We start from the raw sequence: 14,811 nt of genomic DNA on the forward strand, positions 1-14,811 counted from the left end.
CCCCGGGCTTTCCGGGCTGGCCTTGGAGGGCGGGGAAGGGGGCGGCGGCGGCCCGCCCCCAGCGGCGGCGGCGGCGGCGGCGGCGGCGGGCTGATGGCGGGCCGCGGGGGCTGCCGTCGCGGGCGGGAGCAGCTGGAGCTGGAGCGGTTGGGCGAGCCGGTGCGGGCCGGCTCCTGCCCTCCGCCGCCGTCGCCGCCGCTCTCCTCCTGCTCGCGGCAGGCCTGGAGCCGGGACAACCCGGGCTTCGAGCCCGAGGAGGAGGAGGCGGCGGTGGCGGCGGCGGCGGCGACGGCGGGGCCGGTGCTGGAGATGGACCTGGAGTGGGGCCGCCCCGGAGCCGGTGCTGCGTCGTCGTTAGGCAGCGGGGCGGCGGGGCGCGGCGGCAGCGGGCGGCGGCAGCGGCGGCTCCCGGCCGGGCGCGGCGGGGCGGCGGCGGCGGCGGGCGGGACGGAGGCGCCGAGCCGCCACCAGGTGCCGCCCGACGGGGTCGCGCCGCACCGAGCGGCCTGGGCCAAGCGCCTGGCGCGGCGCCTGCGAGGTGAGAGCCTGCCCGTCCCCTCCTCCGCGCTCCCCCTCTGTCGCTGGCGGGCTCCGGGTCTGCTCCAGAACGGGCCGCTCGGTTGCCTTTTCCTTTTCCTGCTTTTTACGTGGAGAGGAACACCTAGGAGCGTGGGTTTTTTTTTGTTTTCCAACTCCTTTCTCTTTCACCCACTGCTTGGCCACTTGTTTTCCGTTTCTTCCACCTTTCCTATCCCACGTCTGTCTGTCCCTGGCGGCCCCATCTCCCCGCCTGTTCATGTGCATCCATCTCCTGCTGTCTGACCTGGTTACTGCCCCCATCATACGCAGGCACACCCACCTCCCCTCTGTTTTCCTTTTTCTGTGTAGTAGAGTGGTCTCTGTCTCCCCCCCCCCCCCCAGTCCTGGCTGCTTTCAGTGTAAAAGACTATCCTTGGCTAGGTTTGAAAAACATGTGGCTTTTCTGATCCAGCACCAGGTTTTTGGAGGGGTGGGGCGGAGTGTTTGTCTTTCTTCTTCTCTGTCCTGTAAAAAGGCTTTGGGAGAGTTATTGATGCTTTGGGGGAGTTACTGATGCTTTAAGAGTGGCACTGTTAGGAGGGTGTTACACTTGTCTCGCTTCTGGGCGGTATTGTGCCGTGCTTTGTGGTGAGCGCTCTCATTTGTTGAGAGCTGCCTGTTAAAGTACAGTTGGTGATCAGGAAGGTAGCTTGAAACATAAACAGCAGCACATCAAATGAGCATCATAAGTTCACCGTGGTAACTCAGTACTGAACTGACGATGTACAGAGCTGATTTGACGCGGCAGAGAAAACAGTGGTGGGGGGGGTTCCCTGGGTTTAAGGTTATGCATGACCTCTTCAGAGAAGCAGAAAATTTCAGCATCAAGGCCTGAGGATTTTAAATGTAGGATTTGTTCACAGTGTCAGAGAAAACGTTTCTAATGATAAAGCTGTGGCAAAAGTAACCTCCTCTTTTATAAAGTAAGGTTTCTTCTTATAAAACATGCATTTCCTGAGGTGATGCGAAGCAGTGTTATTGGCTGTCACCACATCAGCAGAAGTGCTTTAAGCAAGGACTTGCAAACTGAACTGTTATGTTTCGTTTATATATTCATTTTGTTTCTCATGCACATTCCAGAACCATTTGCTATAATGAATTCTGTGACTTGCGCTGTATTGCACCAAAGTAAATCCCTCCTGATCACTGTAGTGTTTTACTTGGATGGAAGTCAAACCTACAGAGATTATGGAATAGACCGTGTTATCTTTGCAGCAGATTTTTATAGAGAGACTGTTCAATGAAATGAGCCACTTGATAGCAAGAGACTGGAATGACCAGGAAAAAATATCAATAATAATTATGCCTTATGAACTAATTGACAGTGCTGTTGTGTTCAGCCTTTAATGGTGTGTTTAGATGAGTCCATCACTGAGGTACATAAATGCTTAAGAAAGGAGCTGCTTAACATGGAGAAAGTGAAGTCCTTTTATTAAAAAACAAAAACTCCACACAGCGAAATAGTGACCACGGTTCAAGTACTCCCTTCCTGCTAGCTTTTGCTATTGATGAGAAGGCACCTCCTGTATGTGTTGCTTGAACATGAGCATGACAGTAACTTCATGATGATTATACAACGTGGCTTGTCTAAATTGCTGCTATCTGGTCTCAGTGTTGGCTTCTGCAGTAATATTGAAAATAGATTATCTGCGTTAGGACTGTTCTTGGTGTTGGTTTCTGAGTCAGGCTGAACCTGAAGGCAGAGCTTTGAATCATCGCTAGCTCATCTGTGTCTGCAGTCTGAGAGATATGGGGGAGGGAGGTGTTCTCTTTAGTGTGTTTTTATTTGTTGTTTTAATCTGCTCATGCATTTTCACCTATTTCAGCTGAGTGAGCAGTAGAACCAAGAGGAATCGGTTTCTGGAGAAGCTGTCTGCTGAGCTGGGCAGGACGAATGGAGCTGAAGCCTTCAGTGGCATCAGCATCAGGCAGAAGTTGCCAGGAGGAGGTGTTTAGGCCCTGTTCTGACAGACTGGTTCCTTACCTGTCCTTGCTGCCTAAGCAACAGATCTTGGGCTAAAGTAAGCAGTTTGGGAGCTGATGCACAATCAGTAACTTGAACTTTTAATTTCTGTTTTCACATCAAAAGGTGAGAACCCCCTTTGATATTGGAACGTTATGCATCCTTTGGAATGGTGGTGTTCCCTTGGTGCAGCCGGGTGTGAGCATATTAATGAAGTGTATGCTCTGTGGAAAATATGGGAAGTTGCGTGTTCTTGAACTGGAAGAGAGCAAAAAGAAAACTTTCAGTCATTGCTCTGCACCAAGCTGTTCCATGGGGTTTGAGACATTCGATGTAGGCTAGTAATGTTCTACTTTTAGCTGTAGAATGAAAAGACTTAGTTTCGCGTTCTATGAATATTGGGATAAGATTTGCTCATGTGCTTACTATCGACAGTTTCTGTTCATTTTTGACCTGTGTTTATTTTGTGTTTGTAGCCAAGTGTAGCCAAAGTTACTGTAGTAGACAGATCCCTTTCTAGTTCCTTAACATAAAAGAATGTTGTTGCCGTTAATTTCCTAGGCATAGGAAATGGCTAGACCTGACTTTCGTGCTGTTGCGCAAGGTGCTGTACTTGCCTAGGTGCATAGGTAACTGACCTTCTCTAAAGAATGTAATCGTTGCGGACTGTGTAGGGAAAAGGTGGTTTCAAGCCTGAGGTTAGGAAAGGATATCTAAAGGGTACCTGTTAAACTGAGGTTCTGTTGTTGGAAACAGAGCTTGGTAGTTCTTTTGACATTTCAGGTATAACAGCAAAGACCTTTGAAGACTGGGAAATGGCAAACTTGGCATTTTATTGTTAGATCTAAGACAGATCTAAAAAAACAAGTTATACTGCAGTCTGAAAAGAACGTAGGTAAAGTTTTAGTTGAATTTTTGTGGTATTGCTGAAATGAAACAGGTAGCTATCTTAGAAGGTAACTAGAGGAAAGCTAGCATGAATTTGTTCAGTAAAACGCTGTTTGACTGGGCAGAATTGGACACGAGGGAATAATTGTTTGGATATCAAATATGCTAGTGTTACCGTGGCTAAACAAGTTGCCGCTCGTCAGCTGAGTGATACTAAGTGACAGCTTACGTTTTTCCTGCTGTCAGCTGTGAAATAAAAATGCCTGCAAAGAGAATTTAAGGTAGAGGGTTTTGGTCAATGTGGTGGACAGGGAGACTGTGTGCAGTCTTAAGTGAATAGAAACTCAAGCGCATCTGATCACCTGTCTTTTAGTTTCTTGACTTTGGGGATTCTTTTCAAATTCTAATGCAAGTCTGAGTGAAGTTCCTTTAGTCCCTCTAGTTTTGCTGATCTCTTCATCACATATCCTATCTGTTTTGGGGGAGAGAAGGGGAGGGGATGACTGTTCATCTCGGCTAATGAGAAAATCATTACAAGTTTTGATGGATGAGACTAAGGTCCGTTTCCAGAACCACACTGGGACGGGAATATTCCCTTGAGTGTTCTATTCTGTCTCCCAGTGTTACTAGATACATGTGTTTATCAATACCAAGCAGTGTACACAGGGGTTTTCTGGAAAGATTTATTAAATATTGCTAATTGGAAATATCGGATACTCTTTTCAGTCATTCATCGATTGGTATTTTCACAAAGAATGCATCATCAGATTTTTATTGAGCTGAACCAGTACAGGCTCTGATAGTACCTTTCTAAGGAACGTGAGCTTCCATTTGAAGGCGAGACTTTGTTTGTTTGTTTGTTTGTTTGTTTGTTTTGGGAGAAAGCAGCTCTGTCAAAGGATCCTATTCCTCTCCTGCCCTCAGCCCTTTCCTTCCCTGTAATCTGACTTTCTGTATAGGCAATGTAGTTATTTATAAATATCAATATCACATGGATTGTATGTGTATTGGATGTATTGCTTGCTTTTGTCATGTTGTAGGATTTTTTTAGTTGTCTTTACAAAGCATTGAGAACTTTCAGAACTTAAGGTAGATAACTTTTTCGTAAGTCTAAATTATTTTATATGCCTTCTACACCATATAAACTCATTTGTGAATATAAAGGTATGTAGTTATGAAAACAGAAAGGTTTTGGTTTCTTGTGTTACCTGGAAAGTTAGAATTTTTTATTGCAATATGAAATTTTATTTTATTTTTTGTAATTTCATGTACTTTTTTTTCCTCTTTTCTGAATTAGAATATTCTTTAGGTAAGCCACTTGGGCTACAGAATGGGTATGAGAGAAGCATTAGTTGCAGACATGTTTGATAGGTGAATGAGTACACAAATTCCCTCAAAAAGTTGATGAATAGCAAATTAATGTAAAGCGTGAACTAAAAATGATTAATCAAGGCTAGAAGTGAAATGCTTTTGTTGCTCACAGTAATTGTCAACTTAAATCCAGCACTGTGTACCACTGCTATTCTTGAGTCATCTAAAACGATATTCTAATAAGGCAAAAAGGGTAAAAAGTATATGGATCTTCTAAAAACATGCCCAATAATGAAAGCTTCAAGCTGGTGGTTGGAAAAGGACGGAGTTCAGTTAGCGCAAAGATGATTGTGCCATCTCCCGTGCCTTTTTTTTTTTTTTCCCGCATATGACTTTCCATTCCTTCCTGACTTGTAACAATGTTCTAATATGACAGAATTTGAGCCTGCAAGCTTTCTGCCTGCTACATTTCTTATTGGTGAGTAATGTGCTGACAGCCGGGACTCTGCTCTCGCGCCAGTTCAGCTCAGTGGCTGTTCCAGGCTTTTCTCTGTTCCGTAATGTTTTCCTGCCTTTATTATGAACGTTGCTAATGCAACGTGCTGTATTAAAGGCTGGGCTTGTTGAGTTCTTTCTTATTAGCGACTCTGTAAAAGTTCTTGTTTTTGTGTTTCTGTCTTCCAGGATGACCTAACGGTGAGAGTTTGGCGTTTCGTGTTGTAAAGCTGCAGTCTTTATCTCTAAATTTTCAGACTTAGTCTTAAAGAACAGCTTGAAAACATTCTCTTCTTTTGGGGCAGGCATCACATATTAACGATGCACATTAGTGAGGGGTATAATTAACCAATTAAAGAGTATAAGCAGAAGGATATTAATGCTGAGACCGTTAATACTTGCTGTGCTTATGCTGGAGAACTTTCCCATTTGACTTAGTGGCTAGCTCACATCTTGAACTGCAAGAGCTGAAAGGCCTTTAAAAATATCTGGCATGTTAATTTTTTCTTGACTCTCAGCTTGCAGGTAGAGGGGAAGAGCGTGCTTATTTCTGTCTGTTCGTTAGCACTGAAGCTCTGCAGCAGACAGCTTAGCCATTTACCTTTCTTAGTCTTTGCAGCAACGGCTGGCACTAAACTTTCACTTCATTGTCAGCTTTATAATCTGTTTTGGCTATCCTTTGTTGCTTTTCCATTTGACTTCAAATTACTGTGGTATATTTCATGGAGCCAAGATTTTTTCCTTGGGATTTTGAAGTTACTTCATTTCTATCCACTGGGAACATAAAGGATGTTTTCAAAGGCTGGCCATTTAAAATACCTGAAAAAGAAGAGGATGGAGGCTTGGCAATGATTTGCAAGAGTGAATTTATTCACAATTTATGCACGATTGTAAATACAATTTATGTGCACATATACGACACACATATATATTTCTGCTGTCTTTCCCCTCCATAAACTAATGTCATATCAATTTGCTTTATTTAATCTTAATTAAGAGAAGTTACCAGAAGGTAGCAGTTCTGGACTGAACTTCAGCAGCTGTACCCAACTTTACTCTGTCCTGTATTAAACACAGGAAACGAGTATGATGGTTACTAACTGCTTTCCATTCTCAGATTGATGTTTCTTTTGGTGACTCCATTTAAGAACTGCTTTTGCTTTACTGTTATCCTTTCGGAAGGGATAACCAAAGTTCAATAAGTTCTCTTATACTGTCTTCTTGAGACTGTCAAGTATAATGCCATGAAGCTAGTAACATCCTCAAATAGTTCAGTTAATAAAGTTGCCCAGTTTGGCAGCTAAATAGCAGCTGTTCATTGAAGTCACTACTGACATTTCAGTGATAATTCTTTGTTGTGCAGGGAAAGAAATTCATGTGGCAAACCTCACCGAGAGCCCTTCTGTCTCTTTATTGGACATGTCTTTCCTGTTAGGGAGAGGAAGGTTACAGGTCTTGTGGGTTTTTTTTTGTTTGTTTGTTTGTTTTAAACATATGTTTGACTGACCTATCCTCCTTTCAGGTAGAAAGTTAATGCTTTCATAGGCATATTTAAAAAAAATCCACTGCATTGCATTTCTTGAAGGGTGGCTATCGATGTATGCCTTTGTATGTTTACATTTTTTTCATGCCATCTGGTTTTAAATGACAGCACTTTTGGCAAATATTCAACAGCTTTTGTAAGCGTTCTACTGAGCTGTTACTAAATAAATATGATATACGTGAGATGACATGGGCCTCCTTTGACCTACAGGAGGGCAATCCAAAGAAGTTGTTCTTACTGTAACTTAGATCAGTTCAAAATCTATAGAAGAACCTGCAGCAGACTTGACGTGGGTTAAGTGTTCAAAGCCAGCTGCCCAAGCAAGGCAGCTCTTGATTAATTATGTAACTAGCACGTCTGGTATCAGACACTGTATTTATATCATTATGTATGTTTTCTTGAAAGGTCTGTGGGGCACAAGACTCATGGAAGAGAACAACACTAGCAGAGAGCGATATCTGAAAAGTGTTTTACGGGAGCTGATAACATACCTGATTTTTCTTGTGGTCTTGTGTGTCCGTAAGTACCACTCAGCACTGCTGTTTGCAATTCTATATTACCTGTATGCCATCTGTAATTCCAGAGATAAGGTTGTTACGATGGTGTAGGAGAATAATTAATGGGTAGATGTGGAGGCAAATACTTGGAATTACTGTTTTTTTTTCTTGTTTCTACGCTCCCTGTTGCTTGCGATTGAAAACATTAAACTTTCTGTGCCTTAATACTTTTTGAATCCTTAAGTGGGATGATAATATGCATATTATTTACTTTTTAGGGAGCATTTTTGAGATCCTGGGCATGAAGCATTTTTTTGGTGTAATACTTAGATTGGGGTGTAATGCTTCTGCTATGCATTGTGAAGTTACTAAGTGGAGCTATCTTTTGTTAAAGTAGGAGTTAGCCACCTAGGACCAAAAATTAAATAAAAAAAATCTCTTGAGTTTCAAACGTATCACCACATTTATGTACAGATCATTCTAAGAGCAGAAGTTCTTGATAGCAGCTGGAAAGCCAGGGATAGTGCTAGCTACTTAGGAAAACTTGATAATTTGAGTTTGCATGACACTGGAAATTTTAAACACATCTGCAGTCTCACTTAGGTGTTGCGCATGGAATATGGCTGAAGACTTCCATGGTTTGTGTGTGTCATTTGTTGCCTATGGTAGCATAGGAAGCACAGTAACACTGTAGTTCTGGGTGTTATATACAAGTGCGTGAGACAACAGTGTCTGATTTAGGAGTTTACTGATCAGTTGCAGGGGAAGCAGAATGCGAACTTCAGCCTGTTCTCCTTTTACTTTTTAAAAAATAATTTTAATTTGGGGCTTTTAGGTAGGAGACTTAACCCCTGCTTCTTAACCCCTTTTCAACATCAAAGAGACTATTAGTCGTTTGTAGTAAAGATGAACTTACTACACAAGCGAGCTTGATGGATCTCCAGCCTAATACACAGCAATATTCCTGTATCCAGGGTAGTCTGAAGCATGCAGGAATAAGGATAAAAATGGAATTTAAGAACGCAGCCTCTGCTGAGCTTCTTGCTCTTTTCTGAGGAGTGAAGAACCTTAGTGAAGTTGCAGCATTGATTGCATAGGGTGTTCCTCGCAGGCCTCAAATAGTATCATGAAAGGTTGTGGCCTGAATGTCTGAACTAAGTATATAATATGACAATTCTGAGGGCAGTTGTCTTTTCTGGTCTTGGGAACTTGAAGCCCTTATACAATTTTATTTCGGTATTTATTAGGGTTTTTTTACATTTATAGTAAAAACAAGACATGTTCGTAGATATACGTAACGATTAGTAAGGTAGCTAGAAATAAAACTTACTACAGTGTTGATGAAAGAGATACTTTATTTGGTTATTAGGGAGAAAAACAACACAAACTGTGTGTATTAAGTTGTTATAACTTTGGAAAGCTGATGATGTACTTCAAGCCCCCAATTTTTAGCATGGGTAGTTCTGTTCTAAGTGCCTGACGTGTCAGTGATTTTTTAAGCTGTCGTTTGTGATCAGTTGTAACAGGACAAGTTTTTGTTTGTTTGTTTTTGTGAGAGTGAATCTTGTGTTTAAAAACAAAACCACTGTATTTGTAGACTGGCTTTGAGAGCAGGTCTACCTGGATTATCCTTAGCAGAATTATGAAAACAAAACAAAACAAACCCTTTGGTATGGTTGGCACAGCTATTTAGTTGTTGTACTGTGTGCATGATTGGATACTAAATACCGTGCTTATTTCCTTCTTGAGTCATTTAAGAATGCTTAGTGCAGGTTTATGGATATAAGGTAATAAGAACACCTGTGGCTGGTATGCTATATCACCAGTAGAGGCATAGCAGTGAGGGATTTGAATTAAAATAAAATGAAAATTCCTAAGTCTTCAGTTTACATTTTTACGTAATAGTCAGTTGAATGATTTGATGTGAACTTGCAAATGAAATGATCGTCAGCGGAAAAGATTTGCTCACAATTTATTTTACTGTAAAAAAGTTTTTGGTAACAGTACGAAGGAAAAATGTAGTATGTTAAATGTCTACTGACATTTCTAACAAAATAGCCTCTTTTCAAGTTCTACCCTTTTCAGCTTTACACTTAAGCAATAACTATGGGACATACCAGTCTTTGGTTTGGCACAACTTACTAGGGAGCTTTCCAGCACCGGCTAAAGGCTATTGACATTTCTTGTGCTCTTTATATTTTGGAAAGAGCGTATTTAGAGACAATCCAGGTATTTCACAATCAAGTCACACATTCCCTTTGCCACAGCAGAAGTTTTTTACGAATAATTCTTGTTCTCTGGTTGCTGAAGAAAATAATTTTTGTCCCTCTAATTAACATTTTTATCAAACAGTCAAAATGGATGAAAAATTGTGCAGTCTAGAGGTAATCCGTTCTCTCCAAAGTTGTCACAGAATCGAGCTTCTCAGAGTTCTAGTCTTGAAGCATTTTAAAGTAATTGCAGGCAGTTAAAGCATCTGTGCCAAAGACTGCTCTCATAAGCCGTCTTGGCTTTGTACATCGCTTTATGCTCTCTGGTCCTTGGCTAAATGTTTGGCCCTGTGTGAGGAAGAGAAGTAACGTGTAGCCATTGTTTTCTGTGGAGAGAGTCTCTTGGAACCAGTGCATGTCTCAGATGGAGCTTAGCTGTCTAGCTACAGGTGTCTAGCATCATTTGAGATGCCCTGAGCTATCCTGGTTGATAATCATTTTCTGCTCAAGCAGGGCGTGGTTCTCCTGAGGTTTTGTCTTCTGTGCCAGCTCTCCACAGATGCCTTGGATACCACAAGACCGCCAAAATGGCTCTAGCTTCCTCTCTTTAGGCTGCTGCATCCCACCTTTGTGTTTCTTGAAGCTGGCTTTTGTAGAAGTATTAATAACAGATAAAACCTGGGAAGGGAGAATTCAGTGTTTTAAGCTGATTGATTGACTGATCTGTTCTTCGATGATTTTGTATTATAATCACTTATTGCAGACAAACGCTGCTTACTGTGGATTTTGTTTTGTTCTGATGCTTAGACTTCTTAGTGCAAAAATCTATTCAAATACAACCTGATGAATTCAAAATAAGCAAATAAATACTTTTTGTTTTGTCTTTTCACCTCTTACCTCGCACCCCATACCGAATCTTGTGCAGTGACGTACGGGACAGTGAGTTCCAGTATGTACTATTACACCAGGGTAATGTCGCAGCTCTTCCTGGAAACACCTGTATCAAAAATGGAGAAAACTGATTTCAAAACTTTGTCCACAATGGACGACTTCTGGAAGGTACTCTATAAAGAAATCGGTATTTCACTGTTGCTGTGATTTGTTTTGTCCGGATCTGTGAACTTAATCTGCAAGGTCTTTTTTTAACATCGGGGGTTTGTCCATGAAGATCTCTTTGTGTATGGACGGTGTCAAAGCACTAGAGTAAAATTGGCCTTAATGTGTCAAAGTTGAGGATCTAGATAATGCCAACGGGGCAGGGCAGGGCAAGGTTAGGGAATGTCTTTGGCGGATAGGTAACACTAAGGCAGATACTTTGCCTTAACATCAGAAGAATTATCAGTTGCAGTTTTTGCATTTCAGCAGAATTAAGATCCGAGACAGCGCTGGCAACATGCACACAAATTCTTTCTTCCTTCCCAGTTCACTGAAGGCCCTTTGCTGGATGGTCTTTACTGGGAGATGTGGTATAACAACAAAACCATGGCCGAAAACAAAAGCTTCATTTATTACGAGAACCTGCTTCTCGGGGTGCCTCGCATTCGGCAGCTGAAAGTGAGAAACGGTTCGTGCTCAATACCTGAAGATTTAAAGGATGAAATCAAAGACTGCTATGATGTCTATTCTGTAGCTAATGAAGACACTGCTCCTTTTGGGCTTCGAAACGGAACAGCGTACGTAGTACTCTTGTAGACACATAGGCAGATATGAATTTCCCTGTCCTGGATATACTGAATTTCTGCTTGACAGAGGCAGCTCTGTAATTGCCACATGTTCTGTCTGTAAAGCCAGTTAAATATGGAGCAGCTGCCAATTCTGTTTATGGAGAAACTTTCCCAAACTTGAAGAGGACTATGTTCTTAACCCACTTGAGTTTAGGTGCCGTCACTGTGCCATCGGTGGCTGTTTTGTTTCAGCGTGTGGCAAATGCTATGTGGTCTAGGTACAGCACTCAGAGTCATGAGCACCTGTTCCATAACTCAGGGTTGTATTACTGAAATGGGTTTTGATGAATCATTTTCCCTGGCCAAAAAATGGGGATAGTCCTGTTTCTCTTGGAGGACAACGTGTGGGTTATGTTGTAAAGGGTAGCTGTATAAATGTTGATTGCGCACGCGTGCGTGTGTGTGTGTGTATTTTCCCCCAGGAGGATATAAATGCTGTAGAAGTAGATTGAAATGTTCTCTTTTCACAGATAATCGACTTGTGACCTGTCCCTAGCTTACTTTTTCTTTCTGTTTGTTAAATGAGCTTTGTAAACCCTTTCTCCAGGGTACAAACATCAGAACTTTCTGCAAGTATCTCTTAATTGAAAGCAACTTTAAGTAACTGATGCAGGGTGTTCTGTTGTTGGTTTGTGGGGGTTGTTTGTTTGTGGAGTTTTTTTGGTTAATTGTAAGTAGAAAGTGGAAAGACTGATTTGCTCCCTCTCACCACTAGTTGGACATACACCAATGAGAAGGATTTGAATGGGAGCAGCCACTGGGGCTTGATTGCCACATATAGCGGAGCGGGTTATTATCAAGACCTCTCAAGGACCAGAGAAGTGACAGCCATGCAGATTGCTAGCCTTAAGAAGAACCTGTGGCTGGACAGAGGCACAAGAGCAGCTTTCATTGATTTCTCCGTATACAATGCAAACATCAACTTATTTTGTGTTGTTAGGTATGTACAAAACCATTGACAGTGTTCACCTTGCACAATTGGGGATTTACCTGTGATGACTTTGTTTTGAGGGCATAGGTAAGTGTATCTGTTACTTAAAGGAGAACTTGTTCCAAACGACTTAAATGCCTCCCACTGGATTCTTTCAAACTGTGTTCCAGATGTCCCTGAAAATAGAGCTGTGTTCTTTGATCTGGGTAGGACTTTTTCTTTTCTGTCTTCTCACTGGTGTGCTTCTGATGGTGCTTTGTGGCAGGTTTCCCTTTCAAAGAAGTGGGACTCCATATTGTAGCTGCACTCAACGTCTGTAGGCAGTTGCGATTCTCCTGATGAGTACGTGTCAGTTTGCAGCTGACTTGTCTACTGGCCTTGCTGACTAAAGTGCACAAGGTAGATGGGCGACGTCAGTCTTTCATTTAGCTAGCATGTGAGAGATGAAGATGCAGACAGTTCATTGTGTCTCGTGTTTTCTCACTGTTCTTGAAATGTCTTAGGTTTAATCAGAATTGAGTGAGCAGTACTCAGGTTTACACTCTCTCTTCTGCATAGTGTCTTACTTGAATCATATATGGGCTTTTTCCTGTCTCCAAAATAAAAACAATTATCTTAAGTATATTCAGTAGTGCTTTTCAAGGACATTGTTTCAATGAAATGGCTTTTTGTTTTTGTTTTTTTTTTTTTTAAACAGGTTGTTAGTGGAGTTTCCAGCAACTGGAGGCCTTGTTACATCTTGGCAGTTTCAGCCAGTGAAGCTGATTCACTACATCTCTACTTTCGATTTTTTCCTGGCAGCCTGTGAAATGGCATTTTGTCTTTTTGTTCTTTATTATATGGTGGAAGAGATCTTAGAAATTCACATTCATAGACTGCACTACTTCAGGAGTCTCTGGAATTGTCTTGATATCCTGATCATTGTGGTAGGTAACATTTACAATAGGGTTAAAATTGCTTTCTGAAATGCTTTCTGTGGGAGACATGAATGACTCAACATTCATATTGTGAATTTAAGGGATAGGGCTATCGTCCTATTTGTCATTACTTCAGGGAGGATGCTTACAAGTTACTGAGCTGCTCGGTGCGAGTAAGACAAGTTTACTCTGTGCTGTAACGTCTATGTATCTTGCAGACTTGCTTGCTCTGCCTTTTTGAGTGATTTCAACCTTCATCTTCTGATGAAAGGTATTTTGAGTATTTGTTCAGTATACTTTCTCCTGGTTATTGTAAATATGGACACAGCCCTCATAGGAGATAAGAAACTCCCCCACGTTTCCCTTCCGCCTGTCTGACATAAGCTATCGCAGTAGAAAATCGTCTCCTTTAAAGCGGTGCTTGGCAGTTGGAGAAATGGAAGAACATTCTGAATATATTTGCAAAGAGCGACTAACAAGTTTTATTTGATATTAAAATACTGACCAGCTAATAGCAAGCTTGAGGAATAGCGTCTCGTAATTGTAGAGTCCTAGCAACTGTCAGGACTGTTTCCTTGGTAAAGGAGACAGTGTTACCAACAAATAGTGTCAATCTAGCAGAAAGTCTGGGCTGTGATTTTAAAGCGGCACACCATAAAGCACTCTTTGCATCGAGCTGTTCTTACCAAAAGTATACAAAGCCAGCAGTGCTGAAACAATTCCAGGCCTACTTACGCTCATTTTGTGTATTCAGGCTTGGACAAATCTAAGGTTTGCGTATTGAGATTGATACTTGTAATCTGGAGAAATTATGCTTGCATCACAGAGCTTTTGTAAGTGAACTATTTAGGAAGATGTTTACTTGAACCATATGCCATTTTTATACTTAACAGGGGAAAAATGAGACACACTGCTGCTATGGTCAGTGAGGTGTGTTCAAGTCTAAAATTCAGTTCACACAGAGGGTTGTATTCTACGTTTATGCTTTGTCTGAGGGACCTTGTTTAAATTTAGGATTAGATACTTCCTGACTGTGTACAGTGAAAAATTCACTTATACCAATTAAAAAAGATGTCTGCAGAGATCAAGGGAAGAACCTTATCTGTGGGGTAAAACTACAGATTCTCTCTTACTACTTTTTATGGGTGGTATTGATCAGTTTGTACTCAGGAGGAGGAATGCTACTACTTTTTTGGCCGTTGCTATGTGTCTGCTCCTCGCTTTTTCCCCTTTGTCTTTCTCAGTCTGTGTGGGTTGGGGTGGGGGGGGGGCGTTCTTTTGTTTTCCTTTACACTTACTTCTCTGCAACGACTGTATTTCTGAACCCACTAGGCTTCAGCATGATCTTGTTCCCCAACTGTGGCAAGGGCGAGGTTTGCATATGATCTTATTCCCAGGCTATTTCTCTGTAGTCGGGGATGGTCACGGTTGTGTTGCGGAATGCGTTTCCTGTTTTGTCCAAACATCCACTTTGGATCTTATCTCAAGCAGCAGCCACTGCGCTGTTTAATTGCTCCTGAGTGAAAGGTGATGAACTCCAGCCCGCTCTGCCTCTACAGTTGCCTGGCTGTAAGCGCGGATGTACTCAGTGACGGGTCGGGTTGACCCTCCTGAAGGATCAGGAGAAGCTTGTACCTCTGACTTGATCCTGGCTCTGTGCACTCCCTAGCTGATATTTTCCCATTTGGAAGTTCAGCTCTGCAGCCAGGAGACCTTGAAACAAAAAAAAATATATATATTTGCTTTTATTTAA

General features: G+C 42.0%; 1 protein-coding gene across 4 annotated transcripts in view; it reads left to right on the top strand.

Annotated features, from left to right (window-relative positions):
* Positions 1-85: 85 nt before the first annotated feature.
* PKD2 (polycystin 2, transient receptor potential cation channel) overlaps positions 86-14,811 on the top strand; it is a 42,858-nt gene continuing 28,132 nt past the window's right edge. For 3 of the 4 annotated variants that reach the window (XR_011140803.1, XR_011140805.1, XR_011140804.1), the window contains exons 1-6: positions 4,708-5,219; positions 7,185-7,298; positions 10,412-10,545; positions 10,909-11,159; positions 11,926-12,150; positions 12,839-13,067. Coding sequence is in view for 1 of the 4 variants with exons in the window: in XM_068941473.1 (XP_068797574.1) it covers positions 94-538; positions 7,185-7,298; positions 10,412-10,545; positions 10,909-11,159; positions 11,926-12,150; positions 12,839-13,067 (1,398 nt within the window). In the remaining 3 variants the exon portion in view is untranslated. Of the gene's footprint in view, positions 539-4,707; positions 5,220-7,184; positions 7,299-10,411; positions 10,546-10,908; positions 11,160-11,925; positions 12,151-12,838; positions 13,068-14,811 lie in introns of those variants that run through there. The other variant, XM_068941473.1, reaches the window with a different exon arrangement.

This window comes from Struthio camelus, chromosome 4 (assembly GCF_040807025.1).
Source record: "Struthio camelus isolate bStrCam1 chromosome 4, bStrCam1.hap1, whole genome shotgun sequence".
In the NCBI taxonomy this organism is placed as follows: Eukaryota; Metazoa; Chordata; class Aves; order Struthioniformes; family Struthionidae; genus Struthio; species Struthio camelus.